At 38.4% G+C, this 17145-nt stretch overlaps 1 protein-coding gene across 3 annotated transcripts in view; it reads right to left on the reverse strand.

Annotated features, from left to right (window-relative positions):
- ATF2 (activating transcription factor 2) overlaps window positions 1–17145 on the reverse strand; it is a 52783-nt gene that overhangs the window by 34289 nt on the left and 1349 nt on the right. For 2 of the 3 annotated variants that reach the window (XM_070731784.1, XM_070731786.1), the window contains exons 2-4: window positions 7622–7691; window positions 1409–1505; window positions 197–315 (exon numbers count right to left, since the gene is read on the reverse strand). In XM_070731784.1, coding sequence (XP_070587885.1) covers window positions 197–315; window positions 1409–1505; window positions 7622–7669 — 264 coding nt within the window. In that variant the 5' untranslated portion in view covers window positions 7670–7691. Of the gene's footprint in view, window positions 1–196; window positions 316–1408; window positions 1506–6574; window positions 6744–7621; window positions 7692–17145 lie in introns of those variants that run through there. The other variant, XM_070731785.1, reaches the window with a different exon arrangement.

The raw sequence follows: 17145 nt of genomic DNA on the forward strand, positions 1-17145 counted from the left end.
TCCATTTAGAAATAGAATGTAGAATTACCAAAAAGCCTATTAAGAGCTTTGTCTTTCAAGCAAAGTAATATTGAATTAAAATAATATTGTTATGTTCATCCTCATTTTGTTAATGCAAAATTTCTAGCTGCAAACAGAATTCAAGTAATCAATACTTTTTAAACTGACATAGTTTTAATCTGCTACATTTACATACTTTTTTAATATCATCTTCAGAAGCTTTTTTGAATTCATTTTCAAAAGGACTTGCTAGTTCATTGAATAAACCCACTTCTTCACAATTCTTCAAAAATCGAGTTGGCGTTGGAGTTTGATCTGAGATTAAAAGGGAAATATATAATTTCATCCCCTAATATAAAGGCATATATGTTTGGCAATCACAATCAATATTATTAACATCATGTGCACTTTATAAAATTAATATGTTCAAGCAAGAGCACAGTCAGAGCAAAGTTGAACATCTTGTTCTTAATGTCACCATATTTTTGTTTTAAGAACATTATTGAAAATTCAAACATCATAGCTAAAAGGACATGAATGCATATGAACCTTTCATTTGTAAAAATTCAAGATAAACTATATAAGGAAGAATACAGATATATTTTTTGTATTTGAAGATGTGCTTTATCCATTACTTTGCTCAGGGGCTTTAGACAAAGCAAATACCACACTGAAATCTCAAAATTAAATGTAACACAGAATTAAATGTTTGCTTCTCCAAAATATCATAGAATTCAATTAATTTGACAATAGCCTTTCATCTTAAAAATTATAACTAAGCAATTAAAGGGAAAAAGTCAGGTATTCAGAAAAAGAACTCTTATATATGAGGAGGAGTGGCAGAACATGGGAGCGGAGTCAAAAGAGAAGTCATCAAAAATATATTGTGTGGATATGCATTCTCTGTATCTACAATAAATTGCTAGATGTTACTCCTCACAATTTTGTGAAATTCTGTATATTAGACCAGTAGTGGGTTCTAAAACCCTTTACTACTGGTTCACCTAATAACAACCTATTGGCTATGTATGCAGTAGTGGGTTCTAAAAACCCTTTACTACTGGTTCACGTACACACTTGCACGTCGTTTCTGTGCATGTGCAGAAGCATTCCAGGAGAGTGGACGGAGTCTCCCGCCATCAGCACTACTGGTTCTAAGAACCAAGCCGAACCGGGAACAACTCACCACTGTATTACATGGCTCTTAATTACTAAGTCTGAAGCATACATAGCCAGTAGGTTGTTATTAATTTATCAACCAGTCAATGTTAAGGAAAAGGACAATACATGATATAACTGAATTTTATTTGTAAAAAAACCAACCCTCTGACAGGATCTCAAGCATGTACAGAAAATACACAAAATCTGGGCATGTGCCAACAGTTGCATTAATAAAAGATATACTAACCAGCTACAATGACACTGTCATTACGAGCTGGACCGAATTTCAATGTCATCTCATGCTTATGTTTATGGACAGCCAAATGATCTTCGTTGGTAAAACGCTGTGACAAGAAGTTTGAAAATACAGTTATACATTTGAATTGTGACTAAACAATGGGAATCATTTTCTGAACGGGTTACAAACCATTTGCAATGAAAAGGCTGATTGATTTTTGTTTAATTAAAAGGTTGATACAATTATGTTTTATTGACCATTCTTTTGAATATTTAAGTAGCATCATCATAAGGAACAAATGACACATATCAATTTTACTATTTTTCCCTCTACAAATTTTGATGAACAATAATTCAGAGTCTTAATACTATGATAAATTGCAAATATGAAGGACTTGCAACAGGCAGAATATTCTGATTCTATAAGAATTCCCTCCTCCTCCTCTCCTTTATTCTGCCACCCACCTAAGAATCCTCTAATTCAGGGGTGTAACACTGGATTTCTCGGAGGACTGGATGAGTATTGTAGTTTTCTGTGGACCAGCAAGAGTCAAGGCAACGTGAGGGGGGCGGAAGAGATGCCTTCTGCAGCATCCTGCTGGCCAAAATAGGGCATGGGCTGTGTGTGTCTACAAGGGCTCCCCCTGTTCCTCATTTTTATTCTCCATGGCCTCCTGCAGCACTCTGCCAGCCATTTGGGGTGGGGGTGGGGTTGGGATCCGTTGTCAGCCAGCAGAGTGTTGCAGACAACCATGGAGAGTGAAAATGAGGTACGGGCCACTGTGAACACAGCCAATTTTAGCGCCAGAGGCACCATGGGCCGGATTTAAACCCCCTGGGGCAAGATCTGGCCCACGGGCCTTGATTTTGATGCCCAGCTCTAGTTCTACTCCAGAAAAATCAGGAATTTAGAAAATAGATTGAAGCACATATAAAAAATTGCCTTATTTCTTTGTGCTCTGTTTTTCATGACACAACTTAGCCATTAGATTCTATTCAATGCTCAGTAATTGTGGGGCACAATTAAATGGAAATGACAAGGAATAGATCATCTCTGTGCCAAATTCCCCAACTGCTGTTCACTTATAAGACTTAGCTTAACAGGCATTCTAGTCTTCTAGGATGGTGTATATGTGCTTCTAGCACATACTGGTATTTCTTGGAATAAGACTTTTAAATTATTCAAAATTAAAATATCACATGTTATAGATCACACATCAGGATATAGTCTTCTTCATTTAATACAGGGGTGGGCAATTAATTTTGCCATGGGGCCTCATGAGAAATTGGGATGGTTTTAGAGGGCCAGATTAATATAATTAACTCAGTTCTACCCAATACTGTATATTACTGGGTAGAACTGAGTTATATTATAATTATATATTATATTATATTATATTTATATAATTATATACTATAATTATATTATAATTATAAATTAATTGCCCACCCCTTCCTTCCTTCCTCCATTTCTCCTTCCTTCCTTCTCCAGATGGAGAGAAGCTTGTCTCTCTGATTTTCTCTGCGTTTTATTTCTGCTTTGGGGCAGTTCTTTACTTCTCTTTCAAAATATTCCTTTCAGGTGCCTCTCTTCAACTGACCTACATTGTCAGTTGAGAAAACAATGTGGAGGCTTTGCCTGAAAGTAGCTTTTGATTCCTTTTCATCCTCCTCCTCCCTTTCCCCCCCCTGAGAGGTGGGGTGGGGGGTTTGCTTTAAATTTCTTGGAAAGGCCAATGAACAATTAAAAAATGAGCATTTATTGTACTTTTGCAAAAGGGCATGGAAAGATAATTTCTCCTTCCTTCCTCCCCCCAATTCTTCCTTCCTTCCTTCCTTCCTTCCTTCCTTCCTTCCTTCCTTCCTTCCTACCTACCTCCGCGGGCCAGTCACAGACAACGGGCGGGCTGCATCCGGCCCCCAGGCCACACTTTGCCCAGCTCTGATTTAATACAACTGAATAAATCAGTTAAATGCTGTTGCACCATTAGATTATTATATTTACCTCAGGGATGAAATGCTCCCAGTTTGGGCGTGCCTGCTGGTGGTCAGAGAGCCGATAGCAACGGTAGCACGAGACTTCGCTCAGTTGCCCAGATGCTGCATGTGGGTGGGCAAAGCTTTGTGCTATTGTTGCTACTGGTTCTCTGACCACCAGCAGGCATTCCCGAACTGGGAGCATTCCACACCTGATTTATCTATTTGCATAGGTACGAGCCATGCAGAAGAGAGGGGCGTGGCCAAATATTGCAGTACCATGGGTGTTTCCTTGCTCTGAGGGAAATTCCAAATCCTAGCTGCTGTGGGACCTAAAACCGGATTGGGAACAGGTCTGAGCTCCCCTGGAGGGGTGGTGAAGAAGAGAGGCATCGCTCGGTGGTCCTGCGGGTCTTACAACCCCCGCAGGGAGCCAGCACTAGCCTCTTGACCAGCAGCTGTGGAAGACAACTCTGCCGCCATTAGCTGGGATGGCCACGATCGGAATGATAGGCACAGAGAGATTGCCTGGTGTATATAATTTATAAACCTGATTTAATGTTGAAAAGAATTTTGATAATTATTGAAATTATCGGAATGATATGAGATCTGTATAACTATTTTTAAAAGGTTATTAAAATAAGATTATATAATTTATAAATTTGACATTATGTTGAAGAGATTTTAGCTATTAGGGTTTTTTTGTATATTGGGAACTTGTAATATAACCAACCAATGGATGGATGTGTAGTGGTAAGATCTGAGTATGTTTAAATAATGAGGATGAGTTAAAATAAGAAATTGAGTAATAAAGGTGTAAGGGAGTTCTGAAAAAGGTAAAAGAGATTAGAAATCTAGGGCATTTAGAAATGATAGAAGTAAAATGAGCAAAGGTATAAATTGAGGAAAAGGAGGAGTAAGGTCAAAAATTAAAAATATAAACAGGGTAGATTTGAAGGATAAATAAGGAAGATGGTACAAGAGACAATAAATATGTATGGAAGATAAGCTATAGTGATTAATTAGGAGAAAAAAATTAAAGGTGGTAGGTGAAAATTAAAGGTGGTAGGTAGACTGAGGCGGCAAAAAGAGGTAGCAAGAAGGCAGCATTAGAATAATAGTAAATATATATAGTATAGTATCCATCCTTCCGAGGTGGGTAAAATGAGGACCCGGATTGTGGGGGCAATATGCTGCCTCTGTTAAAAAGTGCTATTGCTAACATGTTGTAAGCCGCCCTGAGTCTAAGGAGAAGGGCAGCATAAAAATTGAATGAATGAATAAATAAATAGCAAATATACATAGTATAGTATAGTATGGTATGGTATGGTATGGTACAGTATAGTATTAGTAAAGCATAGCATAGTATAGGTATATATGTACTGTATATATATATGCATATATATATAAAGATACAGGAAAAATACAAGTTTAAGAATAGCATCGATGATGGAATGAAGTTAGGCATCTTAGTTATCATCTGTTTACCATAAAATGGATTATGATTAGATGTACTCTGGGAAGGGACAAGAGGGAGAAAGAGGAAGTAGAATGGAAAGGGAGTGGAGTGTAGGGAAGTAAGAAAGAGGGAAAGAAGGAGAAAGAAGGTAGAGGAAAGAGAGGGAGATGGAGGGGAGAATTATGAAGTATTGAGGGAAAATAGATGGGCGACAAAAGTACAAAAGGTGTAAAATTAGGATGTTTGCTTATGGTATATTGGATAGTAATGTATAATTATATAAGTTTTGATATGATTTATGGTATATGTATGTATGTATGTTTATATGAAGTTGGTAAAAAAATTTTTTTTTAGAAAAGTCTGAGCCATGCTCCTGCCCCTAGCAGTTCAAAAGCAGGCAAATGTGATTGCAAAATAGGTATCGTTTTGGTGGGAAGGTACCAGCATTCTGTGGCATATAGTCATGCTGTCCAAATGGCCATGGAATTTGTCTTCGGACAACTCTGGTTCCTTGGCTAAGAAACAGAGATGAGCACAGAGATGATATATAACTGGATGGGGAAACCTTTACCTTTTTAATAAACCATGACCATTTCTGAATTTCCATCCGAAGATTCCTGAACATTTTCTCTTCCATATCTCTTTCTATGAGATTGGATAGAGATAAGATACCTATGATATTGGATCACTAAGCTATATCATTTTTAAAAGGGAGATGGCTTTCTGGTCATTTGTTTAAAAAGTGTGATAGTGACGATGTTTTGCAAACTCAGAAATGTAACAGTGTGCACTGGCTGTCAACTATTCAGCCATTGTAATATTATGTTGGGGTAGGAATTATTAGTTTTTGACTAACGTAAAATAAATTTGTAGTATGTGAATGTTACATGTGCTTTAGATAATTCAACAATCATTTAAACATTATGCAAAAAAGGGCATACATATGAAAATAGAATATTCCACATCAATATTTCTAAATATATTAATCCACTAAATAGCACAGCTATAATTTAGCTATCTGTTAACAGATTAGGCTACATTTATAAATGTAGAATACAAAAGAAGACAAATCACAGAATTTAAATTGAAAAGCTGCTTTAAGAATTGCATTTTCTTAAATTACTTCCGGTTAACAGAAAGAAGTTAGATCATGCTGAATTTTTCATCTCCCTACCCTTTTAGTGTCTACTGTACTGTTATATTACACTCACATTGAAAATGTTTGGGGTGTTATATGATCAATTAAAACATGTTATAGAAAAAATTTAAAAATATACAAATATTACAATTTTAAAACTAAGATATTACATACATTTTGAAGCACCATTAAAGCAAAGAATAAAAAAAACCTTCATCTGGCACCAAAATGTAAGCATCAGGCTAGCATCTCTACAGAAAGTAAAGTCCTGGTAAGTAATCACAGAGGGAGATACTACTTCTGGCAGAATGACATTAACTGATGTTACCTAGATGTTAATGAAACCTCTGCAAGCCAACAACCAAGTTCAGAGAGCATCAAGGATTCCACAGCCTGACCTTAAGTCCTTTAGGGAATTATAGGCTACTACCATAATTTTTCTGAACTGGTGCAAGAAAAACGGACTGATATGCACACATATTACAAAGCACTGATATAATGTAATCGTGTCAGCCATTTTCAGGTAATAGCCTAGCTGCTCCATTTTAAAATCAAACTTTCTGGACTATTTTCAAAGGGACATATATAATCCATAATCCTACCTGGAGTGATATCAGCATGAATGATGTTGCTAGGCTATTTTTCTCCTGGCAAGGTCATAGTTGTTGTTAGCAGCCAAGATGATAAAAGGTATTCTAAGTTCCTGAAGACACTCAGGCTTTCAAATGATAATGCTGGGTCCAAAAATATTACCAAAACCATACCCTTGAACTCTAGTGGAAATACAAGTCTTTCCTCAATTAGATGAACACAATTAATCAAACAGGTAGCCCATTTACAGGAAGTTTGCTTTCTCTGTACTGAATGACAGTTATTAACCCTATTCTAAGCCATCGTCTTGCTTAAGCCTATTTATTATTTATGATTATTTTCAAAATAATTCTTCAAGAAAACAACTCCTTTTCAAAACATACATGTATTGCAAAATGAGTTCCTCAAGCATATTGTAAAATATTTATATATACTCAAAAAGAATACAAGAACGGTGAAATAATGAGTTCATATAATTGAAAACATCACTCCATATGGCAAAACATTAAAATATTCTTTATATTAAAAGAAGCTCCTTTATATTAAAAGAAACTCCAAGACGATTTCTTTTCATCCCCTCCTTTGTATTATTCAGTATGGCTATAAGATAAACAATTTAATAACACTGTCTTCTTATTATGAAGCAATTAAAAAAAGCAATTTGAAAAATGAAACAATTCTAATAACAGAAATAATATGAATATGTTTTTTTAATCTACCTAACTTCCCATTCCTAAATTATCCAATGATCAGGAACAATTACAACAAACAAACAGACAAACAAACAAATAAATGCACTTGGATTGAGGCTACATGCAGATCCACTGCAGACCTTAAGATTCATAATGTACAGTATCTTAAAAGTGAAGGGAAATTAAATTTGCTGCTCATTCCAGTCCAAGAGCCAGAAACTGAACATGCAACAAGAAGTGCATTATTAAACTGGGACAATTGTTTCTTGTTTAAAAGAAGGAAACAGATGCTATTAGGATCAGACATAAACCACTAACAGATGTTTCTGTTGACTTAGATGAACAAATCTAAAATATATATATTACCTGTCCACATCCAGGGGCAGTACATAGAAAGGGTTTGTCATCACTCATATTCTACAGGTTCTTGTGTTACCTACATTGAAGTAGCAAACATAATTAGTTAAGATTGTGCCAAGAATTTATCTTGCATTGATTTACATGTCAAAGCCTCAAATAAAAAACAATATTTCAATACATGTAATTATTTCAAGCACATTTCTAAATTAACTAATAAAAAATTCCAAATAATCTGGGGCATTATTTGTCAAAGTGAAATTGAAACTTAAAACACACAAGTTTGTTTGCTGGCTTGTTTATTGTATTTATATGCCGCTTACTCCAACATGGACACAGTATCAGTCAAGCTTGAAAACATTTTTATGAAATACAGAAATTAGGCTTTAACAGGACCTAAATGTGTCAATATGTCTCCCTTTGGTAGATTCTACCAAAGGTAGTACTTGACTTATAAGTTTGCTCAGTGACTGTTTAAAGTTACAACACTTAAAAAAGTGACATGACTATTTTTCACACTTGCCACCATTGCAGCATCCCCACAGTCACGTTCAAATTCAGATGCTTGGCAATTGACTCATATTTACGACGGTTGTAGTATCCCGGGGTCAGGTTTTGCAACCTTCTGACAAGCAAAGTCAATAGGGAAGCCAGATTCACTTAACAACCGTCTTGCTAACTTATCAGCTGCAGCGATTCACTTGTGGCGAGATTGTAAAATGGTGCAAAATTCACTTAACAATTGTCTTGCTTAGCAACAGAAATTTTGGGCTTAATCGTGGTCGTAAATCGAGGACTACCTATATGCCAAAGGGATAAGGTGAACAATTTACTGAGTGCGAAAGACTTCTTATTCCAGAAATGCTATATTCTTTTTCTGGTTTTGGATGAGTTGCTTTTTCCCATTTAGAAGTAGTTTATATAATCTGGGAATCCCAGAACTACTGGTGCTACCTGTACATAGAAGATATTTTCACAGCTTCATTGTGTACACTGATTACAGCATGGCCTTTTCTAAATAAGAAATCACTCATATCTTGATAATCTATTTCTGGGATGTAGGCATGGGAATGACTTGGAAAGTTACTGAGATGGTTCACAATGCAGCAGTCTGAATGTATCAGCAGCTTGAGTTTATGGGTACTAGTCAGTGGTGGGCTACGAGCCAGAATGCTAAATTGCGTTTGCCGCCGCAGCTCATAAGTTCTTGCGGGACCAGTGTGATTTTGCTGCTGCACCTGTGAAGGTAGCAAAATTGCGCACGGAGCCTCAGGGAAACCTCACTGAAACACTGGCGCAATTTTGCTACCTCCACAGGTGCAGCAGCAAAATCGTGTTGGTCCCGCAAGAACTTATGAGCTGCGGTGGCAAGCGCAATTTAGCGTTTCGACCCGTAGCCCATCGCTGGTATTAGTCTATATGCAAATGTAACATTGCTTTTTTGCCAGTTTGTGGGATAGCAGTTTGCTTCCGAGGCAATTCAAGGTGCTGGTTGTCATTTTAAAATTCTATATAATCCAGAACTTGAGCATCTTTGTAATATCCTACTTAAAATGGTTCCTTCCAGTTCACCACAATATTGAACAGTTGGTTCCTTTAGGAACTCTACTGCTAGGAAGTATAATCTATCCTCCCTTCTCTAGAACCTGGAGGTCAGATTTTGGCTTGAATCTCTTGGCTTTTCAAAAAATGATCCAGAACTGGCCCTGATAACAACCTTCTGGGACCTGAGGAGTTTGTCCCTTGAGGAGTTTCCTGCAGAGTGTTTACATTTGTTCCTTGGTGCTTAAGAGTATGTGATTGTGGTAATTTTCTGTTATTCATATTTTTACTTCCATTACTACGCTGAGGTGTGTATTGTGCTCAGAATCACTTGTGATGAAAGCAAGGTAAATATATAAACAAAGACATTACTAAATGGTGTTTATAGTGGTGGAACCTAATTGCTATGGAAGGTTATAAAGCTTAATGGAAACATAAACTCAGAGTGGATTAGATACCATTAATTCAGACGTTCTTAAACTTAACAATGGAAATGAGGAATGTATAAAATATTATCGGAAAATGTGTCGGTGGAATCTTTAATTAGATCAGATGGTTCCTGAATAATTTTTATCTAAAATAGATTAAAATTAAGCCTGACAATCAGTAACTAAATTTATATCTTAATGAATACAAACGGGACACTTTTTAAATAAGTTTAAATTTTAAAATGTTTTAACCAATTATAGATTCTAATGGATTCCAATGAAAAGGGTTCTGATTGAGTGAAGCGAATCTCTCTTTAATTTTAGGTGGGTAAATTTATTTCCACTTATGAAATATTATTCTTTTTACTGTGTTTTGGTGGAGTCAATTCTTTTCATGAAATGTTAACTTAACTATATTTTAGTAATATAGTTCAGCATCACATTTATATCTTTAGCTGATGTTTTTCTTCCCAAAATTTAACCATGACATGACTTGAAACCAAACCAAAGCTCTAGATGAACAAGACTAAGTTCTTATAATTGATAATTGATATACTGTATTATGATTCCAATTAAGCTAAATATCCAAACTGAACTGCATTGGATGGCAATTCCATTTTAAACATGCAGAAGTCCAGATATTGGTAATTCAAAGTGGCCTTCCATATAGGTAGCACTTGTATGGAAGTTGCTGCACACACATACAACATAAACAATGTCAGAGAATAATACAGATAATCCTTGACTTACATCTGTAATTCAGCCCAGAATTACAGCTGTAAGTTATTCTGGTTGGTAAGTGGTTCAATATATGACTGCACCTCGTTTTATGACTTTTGTGCTCGTTATTAAAGAAATATCAATGACCATTTTGCCAGAAACCAGACGTTTCCAGCAAAAAATATAGTAAAACATGTTCACGATTGTGGGATACTGCAAATGGCTGTACATGCAGGCTGAGCACCCAAAATGCAATCATATAACCATAGTGTGGATGGGGTGGACCATTAGCTGTTGGAACTTTGAATGCAGGATATAAATAGCCCTAGGGACCAGTTATAAATGGAGGATTACCCAGAATTTCCATCAAAATTGCACTCCAGTCCAAAATCCAAACAGTATTGCCCAGATGAACATTATGCACAAGGAAGAAAAATCTGGATCCTTGTATACCAAGAGGGAATGAGGATAATCACTGTATGAATTTATGCTTCTCAACATGCTACCATTTATATGAGGCCCTTAAAAATAAAAGTACGGGGCAATCTAATTTCATTATTGGAACATTGACCACAACATAGCTAAATAACAATATCGAAAAGTGCCAGAGTTTATGAACCAACCATAATTGGTTTCATGCCTTCTGAGCTAGTGAGCACACCTCAACTCCCTCCAATTTATTAAGAAAAAGTCTAATCCCATCTAGAAATGGTTGAAGAGCTTTATGAGCTTTCATGCAGACAATTACTATTTTCATGCAATGAGTGCTATCATTAAGCTGCCAAAAAAATCAAGAATCCATTAAGTCACAATTTCCTTTTTCTCTGCAACCATCCATCAGGGTAGCTGAGAAAACCTCTGGCCTGAAGACAAGTCAGCATCAGAAATGAAGATCCACTACTTCCACATAAGTTTAGTTGTTTTCTGCTTCCACCATTGATAGAATAATTGAAGTACACAAGGGAAAAGAATCGCATGCTGCTACTTGTTCCATGAAATCAATACATATTTGGATTCAGACACAAAGTCCTAAAAAGTACTTTTTATGAATCAGTTTCCTCAGCAACATGTGGTTTTTTAAAGCTATGTTTGCCAATGAAAACATATATCTTTCTCTTTTTATTGAAACAAATTATATCTCAAGATAAGGCATACAATAATTTAAAAACCATCTCGAGAGTGTCTTCTTTTTGATTCAATAGTATAAAGTATTGTCACCCATTGATGTAATAAATGCAACAAACAACTGACTGATCACATTACCTTTCTAGGCTTCTAAACAATCATGACAGGTGGCACTATTCTTGCAATTGTTTGAAAGGCTCCTTCTCCAAATTGGACAATTTGGAAAAGGAGCCTTCCAAATGATCATGAGAATGGCTCCTTTGTAGGACATCCCAAGGCAGCCTCTATAAGGCCACACCTTGCAGTGGCTGAACATGTTTGTCAGCAGCTGCAAAACAAGTGAAGTTGAGAAATATATTTGTGTTGCTGGGCTCTGCTTCCTGAGCATGGAAGGGTGGAGAATAGGCCTGGGTCTCCACAGCCATGGCAGTATTGTGCACAACGGTGGGCCAAAGAGCGGCTGAGACTGTGATAGATATAGGTGCATGTGTGGACAATTACAACAGCCTGAAGTTGGTCATAAGAATGAACTAAATGCCAAGTGTCTGGATTTTCATCACTTGACTGCAGGGCCTTTGCATGTTTATAATTTTGACTATAGGTCATACATCCATTCATTCTGCACCATCATAATTTCAAATTGTTATCACATCCTAATTTGAACATGGGCATTTTACAGTGCCTAAGCCAAGGTTCGACAAACCCAGGCGCCTGGTCGCCAGTGGCGCCTAGAAAATGTTGTCTGGCGCCTAGAAAATGTTGCCTGCTGTACTGTATGTCAGCGTTTCCCAACCGGTGTGCCGCCTGGGCAGGGCGCTGCGGTGCCTCTGACCTCTCCGCTCCTGCCCGATGCCGCGGTTTCTGGCGCTCTCCTGCTGGGTCCCAAAGAAGGCAGGCAGGAAGGAGAGCTCCATTCTTCGCGCCTTTTTCCCGCCTTCCGTCTTTGGGGCCCAGCAGGAGAGCGCCAGAAACCGCGGCATCGAGCAGGAACCGGGAGGTCGGAGGCACCGGCACGGCAGCGCCCGCCCAGCTGAAGGTTCCCTGTCGTCATCGGCAAGTGTCCTTTGGGGCCCGGCGGGAGGGCACTGGCGGTGGGAGCGGGGGGGGGGCCGCGGCTGCAGCGGCACAGGCAGTCGCGGGGAGATGGCGGGGGGAGCGGGGGGCGGCTAAAGCGGCCCCGGGCACCGTTCCCTGTACGCTTTTCCAGGGGCGCGCAGGGAGCCGCGGCCACCCGCCCGCCTACCGGATTTCCCTCCGCGCGGCTGGGGAGGTGGATTCGCCGCCCCCGCCAGCCCGATCTCCCTCCAGTGGCTGGTGACGTAGTTCTACCGCCCTCGCCAGCCTGATCTCCCTCCGTGGGGGGGTGGGGGGCGACGAACCGACGACCGGGGGCTGTCCGTCCGTGTTGGGTGGTGCAGGGCAGGCACAGGCAGCCCCAGGGGAGAACAAGGGAGGGAGAGAAAGGAAAGAGAGAGTAAGGGAGGGAGAGAAAATTGAATGAAGGAGGGAGAGAAAGAAAGAGTAAGAAGCAGAAAGGATAGAGAAAAAGGAAGAGAAAGGGAGGGGGAGAAAGGAAAGAGGGAGGAAGGGGGGAGAGAAAATTGAATGAAGGAGGGAGAGAAAGAAAGAGTAAGAAGTAGAAAGGATAGAGAAAAAGGAAGAGAAAGGGAGGGAGAGAAAGGAAAGAGAGAGAAAGGGGGGGGGAGAAAATTGAATGAAGGAGGGAGAGAAAGAAAGAGTAAGAAGTAGAAAGGATAGAGAAAAAGGAAGAGAAAGGGAGGGAGAGAAAGGAAAGAGAGAGAAAGGGAGAGAAAGGGAGGGAGAGAAAATTGAATGAAGGAGGGAGAGAAAGAAAGAGTAAGAAGCAGAAAGGATAGAGAAAAAGGAAGAGAAAGGGAGGGAGAGGAAGGAAAGAGATGAGAGAGGAAGGAGGAGACAGAAAGAGAGGAAGGAAGGAAGAGAGGAAGAAAGAGGGATGGAGAGAGAAAGGAAGGAAGAGAGAGAAAGAGGGAGGGAGAGAGAAATAGAGCGAAAGGGAGGAAGAGAGATGTCAGGTGGAGACTCGGCAAAAAACCAAGTTTGCTTAAAAAAAATTCTGGCTCCTAAATTTTTTGGCTGGCTCCTAGATTCTGAACAACTTTGTCGACCCCTGGCCTAAGCCACATCCATCCCTGCGGTTGTCCTTATCTAGCCCATGTAAAGTCAATTGGAAATTAAAAATCAAATGTAAATAAGAGGTAACATGCATTCTTACCAGTAAAAACCAATCAAAACCATGTAATTTACTGCTTTTTATAAAGTGGCAAAATAAATGTTGAGTAGAATTAAGTTCAGCCTATTGGTTCAGCCCTCTGCAACAGTTCCAGTTTCTCATGTGGCCCCTTAGGAAAATTAATTGCATCCACTGCCCTAATTGGTCCATTTGAGAAATGAGTGTGAATAGAACCTTTTGTCATATGACACATGACTTGGAGAATATATTATTATATACATAGCCTGGAAACAAGTATTTCTGAGATGATGAGAAATAGATTTTATTTATTCTTTGAAGACAAAGATAAATGCTTTAATATGTGCTTATTTCAGGACTTTAGAATTCTTCCTTAGAACATATACATTTTCATTGTTTTTTGGGCAACAACTCCAACCTGCAAAACCAGATATTCTGCCAAATATATGGTATTTCATAAATAAGCAGATTTACAAACACAAAGATTTACAAACACAAAGACATTCAATAATTATGGAATGATCTAAACAAGGTGTTGGTAAACATATACAGGAGGGGAAATGTTAACTTTATGACATTTAATAGCCAATTTAATAGTATATTTCCAAAGTTTTAATCCAAATTCCTGACCATATATATCCATGGGATCGATAGGAATAAATTCAAAATTCTTTTAGTAGAAAAATGGAAAATTATGTGTACAGAGTAACATAATTCATTTTAAAATACCATACTTTTCAGAATATAAAATGCACTCCCCATCCCAAAAAGGGCAGAAATGTGGGTGCATCTTATATACTGCATATAGCCATTTTTTGGTCACCCAAAGCAGAGGGTTTGGGAAGTCTGCAGAGTGCTCCTGAGGGCTGGGGTAGGGCAAAACCTCCCCCCCCCCCTTACGTACGTCTTCGAAATCTTGGTGCATCTTATACACCAGTGCATCTTATAGTCTGAAAAATATGGTATTTTAAACTACAGGTAGTTCTCACTTAACCACAACGGAGACTTGCAACTCTACCATTAAGGAACATGGTCATTTGTGAGACATCACATAACCAAGACTTAGAAATTTTACTGCAGTTTAATTCATTCACTCTGTTTTTTGGAAGCTGGCTGTGAAGTATAAAAATGGAGATCAAGTGACTATGGAACACTGCAAAGGTTATAAGTGCAACAACCAACTGTAAAGCTATTTTCAGCACACTGCAACTTCAAATGGTTGCTTAATGCAGTGTTTCCCAACCTTGGCAACTTGAAGATATCTGGACTTCAACTCCCAGAAGTCCCCAGCCAGCATTTGCTGGTTGGGGAATTCTGGGAGTTGAAGTCCAAATATCTTCAAGTTGCCAAGGTTGGGAAACACTGGCTTAATAGATGAGGACTACCTGTACCTCATTTCAAAAGAACATATCAAAATCTTCTTGGCTTGGCAATCTTAGTTCACAAACATTCTATTCAAAGTGGACTTTAAAGTATTTGAAATAGATGAAAAAACAGCTAATTTTTAAAAGAATAAAAAAAAATTCAGAAGCTGCATTACATCTTGAGAAAAGTGTCAAAACAGTATCGGTAACTTGGTAAAATACACACATGTAGTCATTCTTACTGACCACTCATTCAGTGACCATTTGAAGTTGCAACAGTCCTCAAAGTTGCAGCTATCACGCTGCTCTCATGGTCATGTGATTGTGATTCAGGTGCTTGGCAATCATTCACATTTATGACAGTTGCAGCATCCTGCCGTTATGAGATTGGTATTTGCAACTTTCCTTACCAGCAAGCAAAATCAAGGGGGAAGATGGCAAAGGTCAAAAGTGGCTCTGGCAAATCTCCCCCTCTTTTTGCACATTACACCCCTTCCCCTGGCTCCCTGCTTGAGACCCATTCCCTCCTTCCCCCAGTTTCCCTGCACTTGCACTACACCACAGCATTTCTGCCCCCAACCTGTCTCTGGCCTATGCCTATCACATACCCCTGCTCTCCTTACTTGGGGCTTTCACTGCTTTCTGCTTAATGAGCCACACATCTTGGAGTTACGATGGCAATTGTGACTGTCTGGATTGCTGTCGCTGAACAATATGGACATTGCATTTTATGACATTACTTAGTGATGCCAATCCCAGACCCAACTACAATCACCCATGGACTAACTACCTGCAATCATCCTAAAATAGGGAATGAACAAAACCATGGTAACAAGATAATGGAATACAGGTAGTCTTCATACTTATGACTATTATAGCATCCTCCTCATGGTCAAGTGATCAGAATTCAGGATTTTAGCAACTGGCATGTATTTACAACAGTTGCTGCATCCCAGGGTCATGTGATTATCATTTTGCAACCTTCTCAACCAGCTTCTGATAAGGCAAAGGTAATGGGGGGAAATGGATTTGATTAAAGATGCAATTTCCCTAAAAACTGCAGTAATTTGCCTAATAACTATGGCAAAAGGGTTGTAAAATCAGGTGACTCACTTAACCACCTTGCTAGCAACAGAAATTCTGATCACAATGTGATCATAAATTGAAAACTATCTGTATACAGAACGAGTCTATGCACCTCTTGATTCAGTTCTGACTAACTTAGAAGCTTAAAACTTGACATAACTGATGAGATAAATTCCATAAGCATAGATAAACATTCTTTGTATGGAAGATTCTTCAGCTTCCACTATAGGAACTTTATGAAGAATAAATTTAAACAGGACATTGCATTCCAGCTCAAACATTACCAAAGTAAAATTTAGGCTTCTTTAAGATGGCCAAATTAAAAGTGCTATCCATCAGTATTTTAGCCAGGAGAAAAGCATGTCACATAAATTGTGCTGCTCTGATTGCTGATCCTTAATCTCATGCTGTAACAAGACCTTAGAATGGTGTTATGCAAATCTAGTTATTACAAGTCAAGTTTAAAAATGAGATTGGTAAACTCCTCCGAATTTGTTTCTTCTCCGACACAGCATCAACTCCAAGCAGGAAAAAAATTCTTCTTACTGTGGAGAAGAAGACATCTAGACAGATTTATTGGATTTGTAGGACTCCGCCCTGATTAAGATCCTTAGCATGATAGATTTAGCTACCTGTCAATTGTTCTAATAATAAATGATAAGCACTTCCCCACGGAAATCAGATTGGTGGCTACTCTGGTTTCCAAAGGCAATCAAGGTGTAGTAAGTACAGCCTTTGGAATCTTAAATTACTCCAGTTAGGCTGTCTGTTGAAATAATTGTGGCAGGACTCAATCATTACCTAGCAAACTTCTGTATTCTGCACCAGTTGTACCTTTCTAATAATGTGTTTGTTTGTGTGTGTGGCTGCTTAAACCCAGCAGAGCATGTAATACACCCAACAATAACTGAGCCAACAACCTATAGTTGGCAAAACACTGTTCACTTTCCCTGTTAAAACCAACCCTCAGTGCAGCATATGATTACTGGTCTCCTAAAGTTTAGTATCCTAAATTTAAGTTTAGAACACAGGATTAGC

The sequence above is a fragment of the Erythrolamprus reginae genome, chromosome 1 (genome assembly GCF_031021105.1).
Source record: "Erythrolamprus reginae isolate rEryReg1 chromosome 1, rEryReg1.hap1, whole genome shotgun sequence".
Lineage (NCBI taxonomy): Eukaryota > Metazoa > Chordata > Lepidosauria > Squamata > Dipsadidae > Erythrolamprus > Erythrolamprus reginae.